At 43.4% G+C, this 20,685-nt stretch overlaps 1 protein-coding gene across 1 annotated transcript in view; it reads right to left on the bottom strand.

Moving 5' to 3' along the window:
• Nucleotides 1-12,668, bottom strand: part of TMC1 (transmembrane channel like 1) — a 69,061-nt gene extending 56,393 nt beyond the window's left edge. The window contains exons 1-3 of the mRNA XM_081213619.1: nt 11,957-12,668; nt 3,550-3,600; nt 1,507-1,813 (exon numbers count right to left, since the gene is read on the bottom strand). Coding sequence (XP_081069745.1) covers nt 1,507-1,813; nt 3,550-3,600; nt 11,957-11,996 — 398 coding nt within the window. The 5' untranslated portion in view covers nt 11,997-12,668. The remainder of the gene's footprint in view (nt 1-1,506; nt 1,814-3,549; nt 3,601-11,956) is intronic.
• Nucleotides 12,669-20,685: the final 8,017 nt, after the last annotated feature.

The raw sequence follows: 20,685 nt of genomic DNA, 5'->3' as shown, positions 1-20,685 counted from the left end.
CTTTCCGCAGGGCCTGCAAGACAGAGCTGTTCCACCAGGCCTTTGGCCAGGGCACAGCCTGACTCCCTCCCTTGGCAATCTTCGCGGAGCTCTGGCCCAATTGTTGCCAGTGGCTTGATTTGAATTAATTTTATAATGAATGATTTTAGAGTGTTGTTTGTGCTGTACGTTTGTACTGTTTTATTGTTGTTAGCCACCCTGAGCCCGGCTTCGGCTGGGGAGGGCGGGATATAAATAAAATTTAATAATAATAATAATAATAATAATAATAATAATAATAATAATAATAATAATAATATCTCATAGCTGGCACATTCCCACTACATATGAGTTTTTTTGTCTCATTATTTCTACTGTCAGGAACAAACTAAATGTGATGATGACTTCCTAATTATCAAGATTGCTTCATTGATTCCTGAATGTATGTGGGATATTTTTGGTGGGAGCACCAACAGCAGTAATCAAAAACTGAAAATATGTAGTTTCTGCCAGATATTTGAAGTAAATAGACCCATTTGCTTCTGCGCTGTCTTCATGCCTTGATTAATTTTAATACTAATACATGGGTTTGGGGAAGGACTGTGGAGGGCGCAGGGAACTAGGAAGAGTTGCGAAGCTCAAAGCTTTCCAGAGCAGCTCTGAGTAGGGGGGGGGGGCTGCAGCACAGCGGTGGAGCTTTGCATGCAGAAGGTCCCAGGTTCGCTCCCCAGCATCTCCAGGTGGGACTGCGAGAGACCATATGAAATCCTGGAGAATACACACACTATGCTGCATTCCTTTTCTGGCTCCAGTCCCTCGCAATGGCTATTTAGTTAGAAAACTAATTATAGGCACATAGCAACAAACTACATGACAAACAACATGCCTAATTTGGCTCTTTCTCCTTTGCGTATTGAGGTCTCAGAATCTTACATACATTGCGAACACAGCTTTGAACAGGAGTGGCCAGTTATGCGTTGCCAAATAGGACATCCATTTTCAGAAAATGTGCATGTGGTGATTTATATGCATAGATGCAAATTTAAGCTGTACTGTATCTCAGCACAGTGTGGAAGGCACCCAGGTGACATGTGTGTGCCCAAATAGAAGATGCTTTCAAACAGAGAAGGCCGCCCCCTGACAGTCCTTCAGTGTAGTGGACTGCACTCTGTTGAGCAGAACACACAGTCACTCAAAAGTGTCACGTCCTCTGGCCAAAATTAAACTGCAGAGCTTTTTTGGAAATACTCCATTTTTATGAGAACTGAGTATGTATAGATCTGGCTCCATGAGCTTAGGGAGAAGGTGATGGCCTCTCCTTCAATGGAGGCTTTTAAACATACAGGTTGGGTGACTGTCTGTCAGGGATTCTTTCCTTGTGATTCCTGCCTTGCAGAGGGTGGGACCAGATGACCCTTGATAGCCCTCCCCTCTCTACCGTTCTAGGAGTACTGCAGATTGCTGCAGTATGCCTAACACAACCATCATTGACTTTACATTCAAGAGATCATCATAATAAGGCCTTACCCTGATCCTTTTTTCTTTTTGTCTTTCTTTTTTTTCTTTTTCCCTTTTTTCTTGTCCTTTCGTTTTTTATCCCCATCTTCTTCATCACCATCCTTGGTCATCTGGTTGGCTCTGTTCTTCCTGCTTTTACAGCCTTCTCCATCCGATTCGCTGATGTCTAATCCACCATCTTTCATCCTCCGCCTTTTGTATTTTCGCCTACGATCTGCGGCAGTCTCTTCATCCTCATCCTCGCCCTCTTCGTCCTCTTCATATTTCTCTCTGGTTTTTTTACTTGACGCTCCCTTTCTCTGAACAGATTCTTGCTCTTTATTGTCAAGAACAGAGAATAAAAATACATTCCCTCTGGATATCAGCCACCTTCTCCCCCCCCCCCCCACACAAACCTACACACACACACAAAACATTGTTTTCTGATGTCACTGTTTCAAGCCAAGTAAAAGCAGTGAATGATCCCTGGGCCAGTCACGGTGCAGTGGGAAACCGCAGCCTCCGTTCTCAGTCATTATGGACCATATTCGGTAGCCTTGCATTAGCCATGCGGCCTCACATACCTCACAGGTAGGGTGGACAGATGCAGACGTGACCAGGGCTCCTCCTGCACCTTTAAAAGCGATGCAGAAGGATGAATGTCAACAGGTGTGACGTGCCTGAACTGCTACTAATTCCACATAATTGTGAAAAGGACAGACGTCCAGCCTGGCCAGGCATTTCCCGGGGACTCTTATGAGGCAATGCACCTCTCTGGGCTCTTCAGAAGGATCAGATACAAAAGTAGCAAAACAAAAATGGAGAAGTGAGTAAATTTTGTGACAACCTTGGTGGTCAGTTAAAGTCTGCAGTGCCTCACTTGCCTGCCCCATTTCAGAGTATAGTACCTTAATGGGACATTAAGAAACCAGTGCAGTTGCAGCCATTTATAAATAGCATTGGAATGACACTGAACAAAGTTTTTCCTAGATGGTGTACACAATTCCAGGACAGTGTTCAGCTCTGACAAAGAATGCAAACCCCTGCTGTGCCAATGCACTGGAGCTGTGTTTGAAATCCAGGACAGAGCATTGGGATGATTTTGGCCCCACTCCAAGGAATGCTAAGCACAGCAAAAACAAACAAACCGCACACTTGACTAAAAGCTAGGCGTGCATATCACCTATGAGGTGTAAAGGGAGCCCTTGGGTTGAGTCCAGTCCTTCCCATTCCCTGCTCCCACCCTGCTCCAGGTGATTGGAACTATCAGAAATGGCCATAGATGAAATCTTAGCCATGTTTCAAACTGCTCACTAACTCGAAGGTGCTAAATGCTATTGCTCTATTCTCCATATCAGCCTCTTATAGGAGAGATTAGATGTGGACTTTTTACGACGCACAGATGGCATTGTCTGGATTGAGGACATCATCACAATGTGATGTCAACAGATTGCATTCCAACACTACACTGTTTAGGCTGTATACTCTTATTTTTGGCCATATAGGTGGAACTATATGTATCAGTCAGGTCCACCACCTTATGGGAGGTTTTCAAAAGCATAAAGCAGCCAGGCCAAAATTTGCTGTGGAAGATCAATGCATATATGTTGGCTTTTCTGTTAAAAACTACCTTCCTAGTTGCATTTTCCGCACTGAGGAAAAATAAAGAAATATATGGAATGATCGTAAGATCACAAATAAAACTCATATTCCACAAATATAAGCAGAATGTTAAGGAACAGAGTGTATGCCCTAAAAATGGGAAAACATCCATTTAACACATGGTTGCCATTTTAATACTGTTAATTGAAATAATCGTGACATGGTTGCTGTCATGTTTGTTAAGTACCATATCAACAAGAGGACACTATTCTTGAATTTCTACCGCCCTTTGTAGGTGATGACATCTTGGTTCTTTTGCAGTGTGAACCATTGTGTATGAGGAATTGGCCTGTGCGTCCTGCCCAGCTTGTTGAAGGCAGAGATCTATAGAACCTCTTTTTACACTCTCTTTCTCTCTCCCTCTCTCTCCCTCTCTCTCATTCACTCACACTCTATCCCGGGCATTCTTACCTTCTTCGCTTTCAGCAGCACTGCCTTCATCATTGTCAACCTCTATTCTCACTGTGGAGGAAAAGTAAAAACTCTTTGTTTTCTGTGTCCTGAAGTCCATTTAGCGGCTCTTTAATTCCCAGATCCTTAATGCATCTGCTGATTGTTCCCATCTCTGCATAGTCATTTAAAGACCAATTCTAGCATTCAAATCATAAAGACATTAGGCATGACCAGAACTGCATCCACCTGCAGACAGCTTTGTCCCATTTAAAATAATTTGAGCTGTGCTACTGCTAATGGCCCACTCCTGATAAATGGCTGGATAATTTATCTTTCTCCTGGAAAGAGTCTAAAATGGCACACTGCATTCTGGGCACAGCAGGAAATTCTTGTTTGCTCATAGAGCACTCTGCCTTAACAACAGAGAGCCCGGCCCCTGTTGGTTCTGGCCTATACAAGTCGTACAAACATCAGTTACAATTGCTGAAGAGGTACAAGTAATGGGGGCAGAGCTGTAGCATCTGATGCCTACGCAGAAGACCACAGGTTCAGTCTGGGCATCTCCAGATAAGGATGGGTTACACACCTGTATGGAATTCTTGAGATCTACTGCCAGTCAGAGTAGACAATACTGTGCAAGATGCACCAATAGCATAAGGCAGCTTCCTATGTTCCCATGAAGAAGTAATGTTGTACATTAACAAATTAATACAGTAGCTGCAGTTTTCAAATGCAGCACCGCCTTATTTATCCAAATAAACCGATAACAAATTGTTAACCATCTAGAAAATCACAAAACATGACTTCTGGCTGCTGGCTATATGCCTTTTTCTGGGGGGTGGGATGCAGGGGTACGCATACCCCTAAACATTTTGTGAATTTTGTACTTTTGTCCATTTACTGTATTTATTTTTCCCGATTTGAACTATAAAATGGTGGTTTTCTTGAGTCAAAATGAGAGTAGCCCAAACATTTTTTTAGGGGAAAAAGTGCTGGTTATATGTATGCTTATGAAAGGCGTTACATGTGGAAAAAATGGTCAGTTTAGGTCATTTAGTTTTATCGTAAAAAGAGGCAAGAGATTTAGCATGACAGAAAGAAGGGAACAAGTTCCCAGTGGAAAGAAATGAAGGAGAATCATGAGAAAGGGAAGAGGTGCTTATTTCTAAATAGGCATGTCTAGGATTGTGCTGCTAGTGAACGTATTTATTCATTGTTGTGAATTTTTGTGGGGAGAGATCTGTTTCATAGACTATTAATCTGAGCAGGAAGTTAGATTTTATATTAAGATCAATGCAGGTCAGGATACACATCACAAAAAAATACTCATCTTTGAAAGATGAATGCACCAGTGAGTTGCACAAAATGGATGTCTAGGTTCCCCCCCCCCTTTCATGGGCCTTCTTATCCTAACTCCAGTTCTCCCTTTCCCCAGTGCTGTAGCCCTCATCCAGTTTCACAACCCATCTCACAGCTAAATTAAAGTATTTTTGTTTAAAAAAAGGCAAAGAGATCCAATCACAGATCTCCCAGGTCACATCAACTTTGTCCTTCAGATTGTTCTAATTCCATAGCAGCAGACTCACCACTGGTGAGCTTTTTGTGACTTTTCCACATTCCATCAGTCACATTGTTTCCTATTTTCACTTATCATTTGAAGGAACCTACCCGAATCTTTTTTCAAAACAATGGCGTACATGTTAATTTACTGAGTGAAAACTCCATTGAACAAAATGAGTACTGCTTTGATAAAGTGGGAGATTAAAGAATGGCAAAATATGTAATGCTGAGAAAAGAACAGAATTATTATTGTTTTCTCACTGTGCAAGAGTTATTCAGAAGTTGGCAGGCTGATTTTTTTAAAAAGGCATATATGCAAGAAGCAGAAATTCCTTCCAAAAAGCCAGTACATGCTCTGTCATTTCAATTTCCACCAACATCTGCATAATCTCCCCCTACTCCCAAATTATGCAAAAATGTTATTCAATATCAAGAGTGGAACGCAAAAATGAGTGTTCTTTTGTTTGGTCTGAATATATGCTTTCGCCTGGAGGCAGTAAATGGATCCACATTATACAAAGATCATTACAATTGCCATGGAGTCCTTGCAGTGATGAAGACAAACACTTTTGGAAAGATGCTTTGCATGCTATATTAGGGCACCTTACTTTATTTGTAAGGAGTGCCTTCAGTGATCTACTTTCAGCTAAAGAAAAAATTCCCATGGACAGAGGATCCTGATGAAACCATGGCAGTAAGGGAGCAGCTGGCAGCCTACGATATGCATTGGAATGTCCATTAAAGCAGGGAGTATATATTCTGCAGAAATCAACATGCTGATATCTGTACCATAAAAAGACACTGCTCATAACTGGGGCTTAAACACATTGTCAATGTAATTGATTGAATTTAATTAAGCACAGTGGCACAGAATAACTAACAAGCAAAAGAGAATCCAATGGGCAGAGTAATGTGTTGATGTGAAGAAGCAGGTTGCTTATTCGCCTGGTGAATAATGCCTTGGGGAAGGGCTGTGCATTGGTAGAGCATAGACCTTGCATGTGGAAGGTCCCAGGTTCAATACTTGGTATCTCTTGGGAGAGACCCTGGTGCCAGTCACTGTGGAGGATACTGAGCTAAAGGAACCAATGGTCTGACTTGGCTTCCAATTCTCCTTAGTCCTATTCCTGAACTCTAGGCACTATTCGGGGAGTGACAGTGAATCAATGGGAAACTTTAACTGGGTGGCACTGTGGGTTAAACCACAGAGCCTAGGACTTGCCGATAAGAAGGTTGGCGGTTCAAATCCCCGCGACGGGGTGAGCTCCCGTTGCTCGGTCCCTGCTCCTGCCAACCTAGCAGTTCGAAAGCACATCAAAGCGCAAGTAGATAAATAGGTACCACTCCAGCGGGAAGGTAAATGGCGTTTCCATGCGCTGCTCTGGTCCACCAGAAGCGGCTTAGTCATGCTGGCCACATGACCCGGAAGCTGTACGCCGGCTCCCTCGGCCAATAAAGCGAGATGAGCGCTGCAACCCCAGAGTCGGCCACAACTGGACCTAATGGTCAGGGGTCCCTTTACCTTTAACTGTAGTAAGGTTTAACCAAGGGAAACGAAATATAATAAAACATTCCAGCATCCAGTTACTCTGTTTCTGCAATGCCTTTCTCTATCCCTCTCCTTCCTTCTTTCCTTCCTTCCTTCCTTCCTTCCTTCCTTCCTTCCTTCTTTCTGACTTCCCTTCTTTCTTAAGCTGCAGGGATACACATATCTGGAAGCAAGTCACTCTGAACTGAGTGGGGCTCATTTCTGAATAAGCATATGTGGGACCGTGGGACCATATAAAATATCTGCTCCTGGACGTAGCCAGGATTTATGTTGGGGGTGGGGGGACAGGGCACCCACAGGTCATCATCCTCTGTCTGGCTCTGTCTAGCAGATACGGAATGAAATGTCTCAAGAGCAGTAGCTTAAAATTACTTTATTTTGAAGCCAAGTGCTCAGAAAAAAATCTGTCAAATTCTTTCTATAATTTCTACTTTTAGTTAAGTGTTTTCATTCATTCATTTATTTGATTTAGGAGGGCAGCTGCCCCCCATCCCCTAGCTACGCCCATATATCTGCCTCTCTTAATCAAAAGTAGTTCAGAAGCATTTATTTGATGACAGGAAGGTCCAAGCAGAGTCACAGAGCAGCTCCCTCCGTGCTTGGCCTGCCCACACAGCAACCTCTTGCCACAGGTCTTCCCAATGCTTTGAAAGGAACAATAGGGCTGGGTGGGGCTGGGTGCAATTCTCTCTTAGAAGGATCCCTAGAACTGATGCCTGCCTCTGAATAAAATATGCTTGCAGCTGCAGTCAGTTAGTATCATACACATACAGAGTGACTGGGGAAACCAAGACAGATGGGCAGGGTATAAATTATTATTATTATTATTATTATTATTATTATTATTATTATTATTATTATTATTTCATAAATCAACAGAGGCATTCTGAATTTAACAAGTACTGTCACAACTCCTTCACTGAAAGTTACTGAAGACAACCCCATGTGATCCTTTGAAACCATCCCTTTTATGCTGAAAATGAAAAACGTTAACAAAAAGTCATTTGAGGACTGAGAATGGTATCTCAAACAACTTGTTTATTGGACTGAATGGGCCCATTCAAGTAACACTGTAGGTTGATCTATAACAATGGAAATCAAAACCCAGCACCAAAGAATATCTTTGATAAGAATAGCCTGCCCCTAAAACCCCTAAATCCCCTTCATGGATCACTGCCTTGCCGTGGCGAAGGGGCTTGAAGAACTCAGAGAAGCTATGAACTATGCCGAGCAGGGCACCCAAGATGAACAGGTCATAGTGGAGAGTTTTGACCAAACGTGATCCACCTGGAGTAGGAACCGGCAAGCCACTCCAGTATCCCTGCCAAGAAAACTCCATGGACAAAGACAACAGGCATATAAAAGTTATGACGCTGGAAGATGAGCCCCTCAGGTCGGAAGGTGTCCAACATGCTACTGGGGAAGAGCGGAGGACAAGTACAAGTAGATCCAGAGCTGATGAAGCGGCTGGGCCAAAGCCGAAAGGACGCTCAGTTGCGGATATGCATGGAAGCGAAAGGAAAGTCCAATGCTGTAAAGAAAAATATTCCATAGGAACCTGGAATGTAAGAACCATGAACCTGGGTAAGTTGGATGTGGTCAAAAATGAGATGGCGAGAATAAATATTGACATCCTGGGCATCAGTGAGCTAAAATGGACGGGAATGGGCGAATTCAGTTCGGATGACTATCATATCTACTACTGTGGGCAAGAAACCCGTAAAAGAAATGGAGTGGCCCTCATAGTCAACAAAAGAGTGGCGAAAGCTGTACTGGGATGCAGTCTCAAAAATGATAGAATGATCTCGATACGAATCCAAGGCAGACCTTTTAACATCACAGTAATCCAAGTTTATGCACCAACTACTGGTGCTGAAGAAACTGAAATTGACCAATTCTATGAAGAATTACAAGACCTTATAGAAGTGACACCAAAGAAGGATGTTCTGCTCATTATAGGGGATTGGAATGCTAAAGTAGGGAATCAAGAGATAAAAGGAACAACTGGCAAGTTTGGCCTTGGAGTTCAAAATGAAGCAGGGCAAAGGCTAATAGAGTTCTGCCAAGAGAACAAGCTGGTCATCACAAACACGCTTTTCCAACAACACAAGAGACGACTCTACACATGGACATCCCCAGATGGGCAACATCGAAATCAGATTGATTATATTCTCTGCAGCCAAAGATGGAGAAGCTCTATACAGTCAGCAAAAACAAGACCTGGGGCTGACTGTGGCTCAGATCATCAGCTTCTTATAGCAAAATTCAAGCTTAAACTGAAGAAAGTAGGAAAAACCACTGGACAGGTAAGATACAATCTAAACCAAATCCCTTATGAATACACAGTGGAAGTGAGGAACAGGTTTAAGGATTTAGATTTGCTGGACAGAGTGCCTGAAGAACTATGGGTGGAGGCTCGCAACATTATACAGGAGGCAGCAACTAAAACCATCCCAATGAAAAAGAAATGCAAGAAAGCAAAGTGGCTGTCCAACGAGGCCTTACAAATAGCGGGGGAGAGAAGGCAAGCAAAATGCGAGGGAGATAATGAAAGATACAAGAAATTGAATGAGAATTCCAAAGAATAGCAAGGAGAGACAAGAAGGCCTTCTTAAACGAGCAATGCAAAGAAATAGAGGAAAGCAACAGAATGGGAAGAACCAGAGATCTGTTCAAGAAAATCGGAAATATGAAAGGAACATTTCGTACAAAGATTACCATAATAAAGGACAAAAGTGGTAAAGACCTAACTGAAGCAGAAGACATCAAGAAGAGGTGGCAAGAATACACAGAGGAATTATACCAGAAAGATATGGATGTCTCGTACACCCCAGGTAGTGTGGTTGCTGACCTTGAGCCAGACATCCTGGAGAGTGAAGTCAAATGGGCCTTAGAAAGCACTGCAAATAACAAGGCCAGTGGAAGTGATGGAAGCTGAACTGTTTAAAATTTTAAAAGATGATGCTGTTAAGGTGCTACACTCAATATGCCAGCAAGTTTGGAAAACTCAGCAGTGGCCAGAGGATTGGAGAAGATCAGTCTACATCCCAATCCCAAAGAAAGGCAGTGCCAAAGAATGCTCCAACTACCGCACAATTGCACTCATTTCACACGCTAGCAAGGTCATGCTTAAAATTCTACAAGGAAGGCTCAAGCAGTATGTGGACCGAGAACTCCCAGAAGTGCAAGCTGGATTTAGAAGAGGCAGAGGAACCAGAGACCAAATTGCAAACATGCGCTGGATTATGGAGAAAGCTAGAGAGTTCCAGAAAGATATCTACTTCTGCTTCATTGACTATGCAAAAGCCTTTGACTGTGTTGACCACAGCAAACTATGGCAAGTTCTTAAAGAAATGGGAGTGCCTGATCACCTCATCTGTCTCCTGAGAAATCTCTATGTGGGACAAGAAGCTACAGTTAGAACTGGATATGGAACAACTGATTGGTTCAAAATTGGAAAAGGAGTACGGCAAGGCTGTATATTGTCTCCCTGCTTATTTAACTTATATGCAGAATTCATCATGCGAAAGGCTGGGCTGGATGAATCCCAAGCCGGAATTAAGATTGCCGGAAGAAATATCAACAACCTCAGATATGCAGATGACACAACCTTGATGGCAGAAAGTGAAGAGGAATTAAAGAACCTTTTAATGAGGGTGAAAGAGGAGAGCGCAAAATATGGTCTGAAGCTCAACATCAAAAAAACAAAGATCATGGCCACTGGGCCCATCACCTCCTGGCAAATAGAAGGGGAAGAAATGGAGGCAGTGAGAGATTTTACCTTCTTGGGCTCCATGATCAGTGCAGATGGTGACAGCAGTCACAAAATTAAAAGACGCCTGCTCCTTGGGAGAAAGGCGATGGCAAACCTAGACAACATCTTAAAAAGCAGAGACATCACCTTGCCAACAAAGGTCCGTATAGTAAAAGCCATGGTTTTCCCAGTAGTGATGTATGGAAGTGAGAGCTGGACCATAAAGAAGGTTGATCGCCGAAGAATTGATGCTTTTGAATTATGGTGCTGGAGGAGACTCTTGAGAGTCCCATGGACTGCAAGAAGATCAAACCTCTCCATTCTGAAGGAAATCAGCCCTGAGCGCTCACTGGAAGGACAGATCGTGAAGCTGAGGCTCCAATACTTTGGCCACCTCATGAGAAGAGAAGACTCCCTGGAAAAGACCCTGATGTTGGGAAAGATGGAGGGCACAAGGAGAAGGGGACGACAGAGAATGAGATGGTTGGATGGTGTTCTTGAAGCTACCAGCATGAGTTTGATCAAACTGCGGGAGGCAGTGGAGGACAGAAGTGCCTGGCGTGCTCTGGTCCATGGGGTCACGAAGAGTCGGACACGACTAAACGACTAAACAACAACAACAACAAAAACCACAATGACAGCTGAACTGAAACTCCAAATGAATGGGGTCAACGTCTTACTACTGTAAATTCAGAAAAAGATCTGAAATGTACTTTTGGAATTGATTTCATAACAACCACATGAACTGATTAAGACAAAGAAATGAAAACAAATAGATGGTAAACTCCTGGTACCAACTGGACAGTTTTCATGACTGTTTCAGATGTGAATTCCATGACTTCTATATACAAATACATATTTAGGTCCATATTTTAAAGTAAATATTTTATCCATTTGGTAGTTATTGTTTTTATTGGTTTTATTGGTTTTATTGTTGATATTGTTATTACTAATAGTTTCATGATGATTTATAGGATGATAATAAAAATAAAAATGATAATAAAGTCATTGTTTTTAATGGGAGTCAGTGTTCCCAGAGAGTGTTCACAAAACTGCAGAGGAGGCAGCTGCTACCTTCCCAGTATTGCAGGATGAAAATCTTTGAAAACATGGCTCAAAACAATGGCTTGTGGTGCCAGCAGCAATATCTTGGGGAAACTGTTAAGTTTTCTCCTCATGACTGACAATTCAAGTCACATGCAGAAATGTAGATATTGTATTCAAGTCCTATAAGTGGGAAAGTAGGCATCTGCCTCAACTGAGCCAAAATTTTGTTTTCTTACTATTATTCTTTCTCTTTCTTAGTTGTGTTTCAAAAACAGAGAATGCCAGCACAGAGTTTTGATTTACGAGTTAGTAGCAAGTTAATAGCCAGGCTGCCGAAATGAAAGGAAGAAGCTAAGAGCAAATTTCAGAGACAATGCATAAGTCCCCCCCCCCACACGCACGCACACACGCACGCACACCCCAGACTGGTGTTGGGAGGGAGTTTCAGCTATAAACACTAGAATTATGCACCTAAAGGATGCTGGAATAAGATGTATAATTAAAATTGCCATTACCATTCCTTGGTGAGGCAGTTGGCTTTTCACTTCTAGGCATCCTGGCTGTATTTCACAGGGCTCTTGGAGCTGCTGCCGGCTGAGGCAATTACCAGGATAAGTAGTTTGAGATAAAGTATCCAGCACATCAACATACTTATGTCTGTCGGCGAAAGGGTGCCGGTGGCGTTTCATTCTCTGAAACATAAGAAGGTACTAATTTCCTGAGTCATTCATTTTTCATGAATGTTTGGCTTGCCATTTAGGGGTAGTGTAGAAGAGTCAATAGGTTTGGAGGGTATGTCTTGCCCTGCCCCCCCCCCCGACCTTTCTAGCAGGGTGGGAATAAAACTTATTACAGAACCACAAATCTCACTGGAAGTTGGCACACAAGGCTGAACCATATTATATTGCTAAAGTGTTTATTTCTACAAGAGAGGTCTAGCCATTGACCCAACAGAACACAGACACATATTAAAGTGAAAGCTAGGAGTACAATTCGCCCAAGGGTTTAGAGCCATTTTGAGAATGGCTGTTCCAGTGCAGTGTCACAAACCCAGGATAGAGAAGGGCACAGATCAGTGGTAGAGCATCTGCTTAGAGAGAGAAGGTTCTGGGTTCAATCTCCAGCAAGTCAGGAAACTTCAGCAGGTACAGATTTTCTCAGCCTTGCATAGCAATCTGTGCGGGCCAAATTTCCCTCTTCTAAAGCTACAGAATCCCTGTCCTCCTTCCTTTCTGGTTCCCCTTGCTTTCACGGGAGGCTGCACAGGAGACTCACACCAAGATGAACGTGCAGGGACTGCCCCATTCATTCCTACAATGTTAGACCATTGCAACTTGATATAGTACCATTCTGGTGTCTTCTGAAAACCAATCAGAAAAGGGGGCAGGGTCCATACCCCCCACCCATACAGATGATATCTAAGTATCTAAGTCTGTGTGGGTGTCTATGAAAGTAAACAAAGAGTATCAGTTTTTGAGCAAGGCATACAGAAAGAGTCTGACCGCTGACTTTGGGGATCTGCAAGATCTGGAAAGGGACCTTTCCACCACCCATCCAGGAGTGGGTGCGGGGCAATGAATTTTGGCTGTCCACTGGTGTTTTTAAGCTGCCTGCCTCCTCTTATGTGCAACCAGTATATTTGTAAATAAACTCAATTACAAAACAGAACACCATAAACCTCAGTGGCTTACTTAGAAGATATAATATTCATCAAGGTGCCGGGTCCCCTTTTCACCCAAAGTCCCACCCTCTCTTAGGACTGCAGTGGGGCTTGTGGGCTACTGGTGCCCCATGGAGCACACACTGGGAACCCCTGCGATACAGAACCTTAAAGGAAAGAGGGACTTCAAGAGGGGAGGGAATTTTGGTGAAAGCGAAGTGGGGCCCCCCTCACCTTCCATTTGTCAAATACCATGTCTTACCAGAGGCTGCTTTTTTCAAACCTCCATTTTCCTCTTTGCCCCACCCCGCCCCTCAATTTTTTTACTTATTTCCACTTCTAGGTCCCAGCTTCCATGCCAGGTCTACTGCCACTGGGCAACATGCCCCCTGTCTTGCCCCTGCCTGCTGCCCCAGCATTGTGTTGCAGCATCACAAAGCCTCCAATGGGGGCTGTATGATGGCAGCCTTACATTTTAAAACAGGAAAATGTCTTCTCTCATTCCAAATAATCTGAGCTCATGGAATGTCACAGTCGTTGGAGAAGTTATGCTTTATTTCCTATCAAATATTGGACTTCATGCACCAACAACCCCACATCTTTTCCTAATAATAAAATCATTTTTAAATAACACTGATCCCTAAACCCTCTTCCTTTCTGCTATGATGAATGTAAACAACAACAACAAAATCTTTCTTTTTTAGGTTGAGGGGAGGAAAGCACCTTTCCTTTTTTGATCAATCCATTCCTAAAACACAATAATTTCATCTCATGTTACATCCTTTCTGTTATGTACTGATCTGAATCCTAGAACAATAGGATCCAGAATGCAGTAGTCTGATTGGTCCGCAGGAGCCACCCAATTCAGCTCCAGGTGGAAGTGAATCAGCGACCTGATTGGCCTGCAGGAGCAGCCCGGAATTAGCCAATCACACAGGGCCCATTGTGTAAATAATGTAGATATAGCTAGACGTTTTGGGGGAAGTTTCATTCATTGCTACTATGAGCTGAATAAAGAGCATGAAATTCACACTCGACTCCGAGTATATGTCACTTTCAAATTCTTTCGAGAAGATTTCATCCCCTTTGGTCAAAAACTCTTATTGGTTCAGATTTGGTAACAGCAGCGTTGAATGAGCTGTTAGCTGTTTCTTAAGATGTGCTCAGACACACATATGAGGTAACTGCTGGTTGACCAACCAAACCCAAAGAGTACTCATAAATGGTTCCTCAGTGTCCTGGGGGAAAGTGACAAGTGGGATGCTGCAGGATTCTGTCCTGGCCCCCCTTTTGTTTAAGGTCTTTATAAACAACTAGGATTAAATCAAATTTGCAGATGACACCAAACTGGGAGGGGTAGCTAATGCAGCAGAAGACAGTATTAGGATTCAACATGACCATAACAGATTGGAGAACTGGGTGCAGGCTAACAAAATGAATTTCAACAGGGACAAATGTAAGATTCTGCACTTAGGCAGGAAGAACCAGGTGCACAAATATAAGATGGGGGACACCTGGCTTACTAGCAGTACATGTGAAAAGGATCTAGGGGTCTTGGTGGACCACAATCTTAACATGAGTCAACAGTGTGATGCAGCAGCAAAAAAAGCTAATGCTATTGTAGCCTCTATCAACAGACGTATAGTGTCCAGATCAAGGTAGGTAGGACTCAAACCAGTAGCTTCAGTTTACTAGAAAGGAGATTCCTACTAAACATCAGGAAAACGTTTCTGACAGTAGGAGCTGTTCAACAGTAGGTGTTGTGAACTCTCCTTCCTTGGAGGCTTTTAAGGTTGGATAGGCATTTGCCAGGGATGATTTAGTGGAGATCCCTGCATTGCAGGGGGTTGGACTAGATGACCCTTGGGAATCCCTTCCAACTCTGCAATTCTATGATTCTATTTAATAATGCCAAGTACCTGTGTACACTAACGGTTGAGTTGTAAACTTGTAGAGTTATTCAGGTGTGTACCTAAGTACATAGTAGTTGAGCTGTGCATGTTGTACATATTGTACCTGTGTTTGGTGTAACATGAACAAGTCTTGAGACTCAACTGAGAATCAAGGTTCTACATTAGATGGACAGATATGGTCTTTATTTCTTTCAGAAATGCTCAAAAAACAACAACAGCAAAGGTACAAATATGAATTCCAACTTCTTTTTAAATTCATGCCAGCAGCATACAATTGTGAAAGCAGAATGGCTTTTCACTTAAACTGGCAACCCAAGCAGAATATATTTGTTATGTCATGGCAGCAAGAAATGAAACCCTCAATCTTTGAGCTGCCACCTATCCAGGAAAAAAAATCCCAGCCTCATCTGCTCTTGTGCCCTTAAGAGCACCTTGAACTGCAGAAGCAGGTTCTCACGACATGAAGATTGACATTTATCACCTGCTAATTTCTGCTCAGTAACCAATTTATTAATGTCAAAGAAGCTAGATCCAATCAGCAGGGGGAGGGAGTTTTGTTCCCAACTGTGAGGCCAAAGTAGGGAGGAAGCAATGGGAGCATAATCTTGAAGAGGAGCTGCAGGAGAATGAGAGGAGAGGAGTTCTGGTGCAGCCATGGATGGGGCCTGGGAGAATGAAGGCCAGATTGGGCCTATCAACAGGAGATCCCCAGGCCTGGCTGCCAGCTTAGTGAAATGTCACAAATAGGCTGGGAGCGTTCAGAGATTCCTTTGCACACATATGTACACTGAGCGCATGGTAGGGGGCAAGGCCCCCTGGCCACACCATTCCCAATGCCAATGTGCTAACTAGCCACATACACCCCCCAGTGGAGTGTAGGAATGAAAGAAGCTGCCTTAGACCAAATCACAGCACTGGCCTATCAGCTCAGTAATATGTGCACTGGCTGGCAGCAGCTCTCTAGGGTTCCAGACAAGAGCCTTTTCTCAAGCCAATTTGGAGGTGCCAGGGATTGAACCCAGGACCTTCTGCCTGCAACGCAGGTGCGCTGCCACTGAGCTGTAGCTGAGAAAGGACACAATGTGCACCTGGGTCACAGAAGGTCCTTCTTCATTCTCTATGCACAATCACCAGGAGAGCAGGACAAGCAGACATGTCATCTTCAGAAATGAGGCTAGCAGGCCGCTCCCATTGCTCCCTTGTGCATCTGGGGGGGGGGGCAGAGGAGCTCTCCTACAGGCACACACACAAATCTCATTTGGGGATCAGACCAGCACAAGAACTTGTCCTGCTTTGAATGCATCACTTGATCTCTTGTCACTTGATCACTCAGCACTTTGTGAGACACAGCCAAATGTGTCAGCTGACTCATTTGGGCTTGAGGTAGTATGAAAGTTGTCTCTGAGGCATTTGATCTGTGGTGGCTTTTTCACACATGCAGATCCATTGCTTGATGCTACAGCTGCCAAAGGATGCTCATGGAACCAGCTCTAAGCCTGTATCTCCCTGCATTTCCCTCACTACACAATACACATCAGCTCATTCATCAGCCCCTGGAATTAGGGAGGGCGTGGCAAGCTGCTAGTCAACCACGTTTCTGAGTAAAGTTATGTTGTTCTACAGCATACAGCACACCATGAATGCTTAGCCTGGAGAAGAGGAGGTTAAGGGGTGATATGATAGCCATGTTCAAATATATAAAAGGATGTCACATAGAGGAGGGAGAAAGGTTGTTTTCTGCTGCTCCAGAGAAGCGGACACGGAGCAATGGGTCCAAACTACAAGAAAGAAGATTCCACCTAAACATTAGGAAGAACTTCCTGACAGTAAGATCTGTTTGACAGTGGAATTTGCTGCCAAGGAGTGTGGTGGAGTCTCCTCCTTTGGAGGTCTTTAAGCAGAGGCTTGACAACCATATGTCAGGAGTGCTCTGATGGTGTTTCCTGCTTGGCAGGGGGTTGGACTCGATGGCCCTTGTGGTCTCTTCCAACTCTATGATTCTATGATTCTATGATTCTACTTGGTCCATTTGTTCCTTCGTAGGATTTCTATTCTACTATTCTTTCAGTCCCCACAGTGGCTTTCAAATATAGTACAGGACAATAAAATGCAAGTAATAAAGCAGATAAAAATGATGAGAGCAGCAAAAGCAGTCAGCAACATCTAAAAGCAGCACAAATAAACACATAAAGCAATATAGATAGACAGCAGCAAGAAGCAAATCAATATTGTGATTAAGGACTGATGTAGAAATTGGGGTTTGGCTTTTGCTGTCCAACTCCCCATGGGACTCTGAGTCCCCTAAATCCATGACCAGGCAGAGAAGAATGGATGGAGGCAGGATCCAGTGGAAAGCAAGGCAAATACAGTGGTACCACCAGTTGTGGACAGAATCTGTTCCGGAGCTCCGGTTGGATCCTGAGATTTCTGCAACTGGAGGGACTGTTTCTGCACATGTGTGCGGTGTGGTAGAATGTTTCTGTGCATGTGCATGTGGCAAAACCCAGAAAAATACTTCCAGGTTTGCTGCGTTCTCATCCTGAAGGATACACAACCGGACGTGTGCATATCTAGAGGCACCACTGTATTTATTTTTCTGTTGCAACAGAGTTCCCTCCCCTCTTTCCAAGAAGGGAGAGACCCTGAACAAAAGTGTGCAGGAACTTTTAAAGACTTTTGACATTGGCCGACCCCCTTAGCCAAAGACCACCCCCAAATCATCACACATGTATCGTAGGAGGCAGTCTACTGCAGAAATCATGTCCGCCACAATACTGGTCCCTGATTGCATTACCTGGGCAGCCTGGCCATTCTTTGGTGATGGATAAGACTTCAGTTCCTGAATCCAGGTCACAGCCTCTCTCTGTTCAAACACAGATACACCCTTAAGACAGCATTTGTAAGCAAAAAGACAATGGGGAGGCTTTCCCCATTTGCCTCCCTTACTGCAGAGGAATATTTGAGGTCATTGGGAGAGTCAAAACAGCTTCGGGATTGCTCTCCTGTACTATTTCAGACACATTGTTTATATATTTAGATATGTGTGCATTTATGAATATTTATTATATATTTGAGACCTTAAAATTCTTATAACAGACCTCAGGTGAACATGACAGACTAAAAGAAAGTAGGGATAATGCCAGATGAATAATCCTGGTGTAGCCAGAGTGATGTTGCAGAAAAACTTCTGTACACAATCTCTGGAGACTGGGGTGTCCAGGGACCAGAGGCGGAGCTTCATGCTCTGGCACCGGGGGGGGGGCAGAGAGCAGGCGGGGCAGGGCTGGCGTGCATCCCAGGGGCATAGTGTGCCTCCTGCAGGGGCACGGTGCCCAGCACGGGCAGGGAGGCAGCCGCGATGGCACCCCACCAGGATTGTGCTGCCGGCGGCGGTGCACTCCCCCCGCACTCCTCTTCCTCTGCCAGGGACAGGACTCAGTGAAGACTGAGTAGCCCCCTAATTTGCTGTTTACAAATGGAAGAAGGAAAGTGACCCTAAGAAAATATAAGAAAAATATAAGATGTGTTTATTTTTCCTTTAGGCCGCTCGTTTTGCAAAAGGAGTGACATGGTTGCAAAAGGAGTGACATGGGGAAAGGACCTTTGATAGCTGCTAAGCTGACAGTGAAAAAAAGATTAATATCATTAATAAAATGAATAATACAATGATTAATATCATTAATTAAACACTCTTCTGGAAAAAGAAACAACAGGTGGTCCCTCTGGGCCTCAGAACTGCTAAATGAATGTCATTTTTTCAGTTACAGGTGGTTGGGATATCCCCAAGTTGTCAATGTTCCTATGGATGTGTACCAGAAATTTCCAAGAATCTCTGTACAGCCAAATGAGGCGTGTGTGCCGACCGATTGCAAGGCTCTTATTTCGTAAGAGGAATGTGCTTCATCTCCTGTGATCTCTGCTGATGGCATTGGATGGAGGAAGAGGGTCATGGGATGCATGTTTCACTGCTTCCAGCAGGTGGTGATAAATAGCATTCATTGCTCACAGTTCAGGATTAAAACAAACAAACAAAATGTTTTATAGGGTAATGCAATTTACTGCAACCTGATGTTTGCTGTGAATGCAACAAAACACTGACTTGGGGAAATACCAAGCATGGCAGTGGCTAAGAAATACCCTCAATTATTTTTAAATTCATTACTCATTTTAAGCAGAGCCGTAGGTGGGATGGGGGTGTCTAGCCAGGGTTTCTGCCCCAGATGAAGCCCCCAAAGGAGCGCCATTGAGGCTCCCAGCATGTCTGGGCTTCAGCTGGGGAGAAAGATGAAAAAGTGAATGGCAACTGGTTTTTGTTTTAAATATTATTATTATTATTATTATTATTATTATTATTATTATTATTATTATTATTATTATTATTTCTAAAAGAACCTACAAAATAGAACCATAAAACAAATATAAAGCAGATCAAAAACATGAGAAACAAAAGCAGTTATCATAGCAACAGTAAAAATACAAAAAGCAGTAGATATAAATTCAGCCCAGGATTTCCTCACCAAGCTGAAGAAGGCTCATTTACCAAGCAATGCAGGGAGAGTTGGAAAAGGCTGTGTGGCTCTCCCAGAGAAGCAGAAGACGGGATCCCCTGTGGGCAGAGCCGTCTTTACCCGGGGTGCAAGGGGGGCCTTAGACTTTGTGCGCTCATTTACCAAAGACGCGCTGCGCCAGCAGTGGCGCTTGTCATTCACAACAGCGGCACTTGTCAGACTCAGCGACAGCGCTTGTCATTCTCAATGGCGCCGTGCACACAAAATTACCTTTTACATCAAAATATTATGTTATGTATTTGGCGCCATGCACACAAAATTACCTTTTACATCAAAATATTATGTTACGTATTGTATTGAGCTGCGCTGCTATGCGGCAGTGGGGTCAGAGGCACCTTTGACACGACTGATGTTTCTCCTAAGTAGGTGCCTAAACAATACTTATAAGTTAAAGTGTGGTGGTGTTGTATACTTCAGTATAAGTGTATTGTAAATAAATGAGCAAATAAAAAAGTTTGTTGCTTTTTCCTCCCTTCAACAAGAGATAAGGCATAAGTGTTGTGTCTGACATAAGCATAATAAAAGTTAATTTGAGGGCTAAATGAAATTTGGGAGCACTGGGCAGATCTTTGCACCCCGGCGGCGCATATGCTAAAGACAGCCCTTCCTGTGTGAGAAGGAAATTCTGGAGGGAAGCTGAGGAAGAGAATCAGTTGGGTTAGATGCTCCTTGGGGTCCCTTCCATGATTCTCTGATCCATTCATAACTTTGAATGTGTTTAAAGAGCTAAGGTTGATTCATTTTACAGACTATACATGATCTACGCACAGGAAAGAAAGGAGTGTGTGAGCATTTTTCCTGCCAGAGGCAGTTCCCTGGCAAGCTCTGGTCAGCCCGGCTGCATTAGGATTGTAATGGAAGGGAACTTTAAACTTTAGACTTGAAAAAAGCATTTCTTCACCTTACATGGAAGCTAAAATGACTAGAAAATTATCATTGAAATGAGTAACCAAACTAAAATAAAATTGAAAGGAATCTTGTTGAAGTTTACTCAGGAGCAAATTTCCACATCAAAACTCCTTGAAAGGGTTTCCACAGAACCAAGAAGAAGAAGAAGAAGAGTTTGGATTTGATATCCCGCCTTTCACTCCCTTTTAAGGAGT

This window comes from Podarcis bocagei (assembly GCF_964188305.1).
Source record: "Podarcis bocagei genome assembly, chromosome: 11".
NCBI classification, from domain to species: domain Eukaryota; kingdom Metazoa; phylum Chordata; class Lepidosauria; order Squamata; family Lacertidae; genus Podarcis; species Podarcis bocagei.
This window is presented reverse-complemented; position numbering and strand designations above follow the sequence as displayed.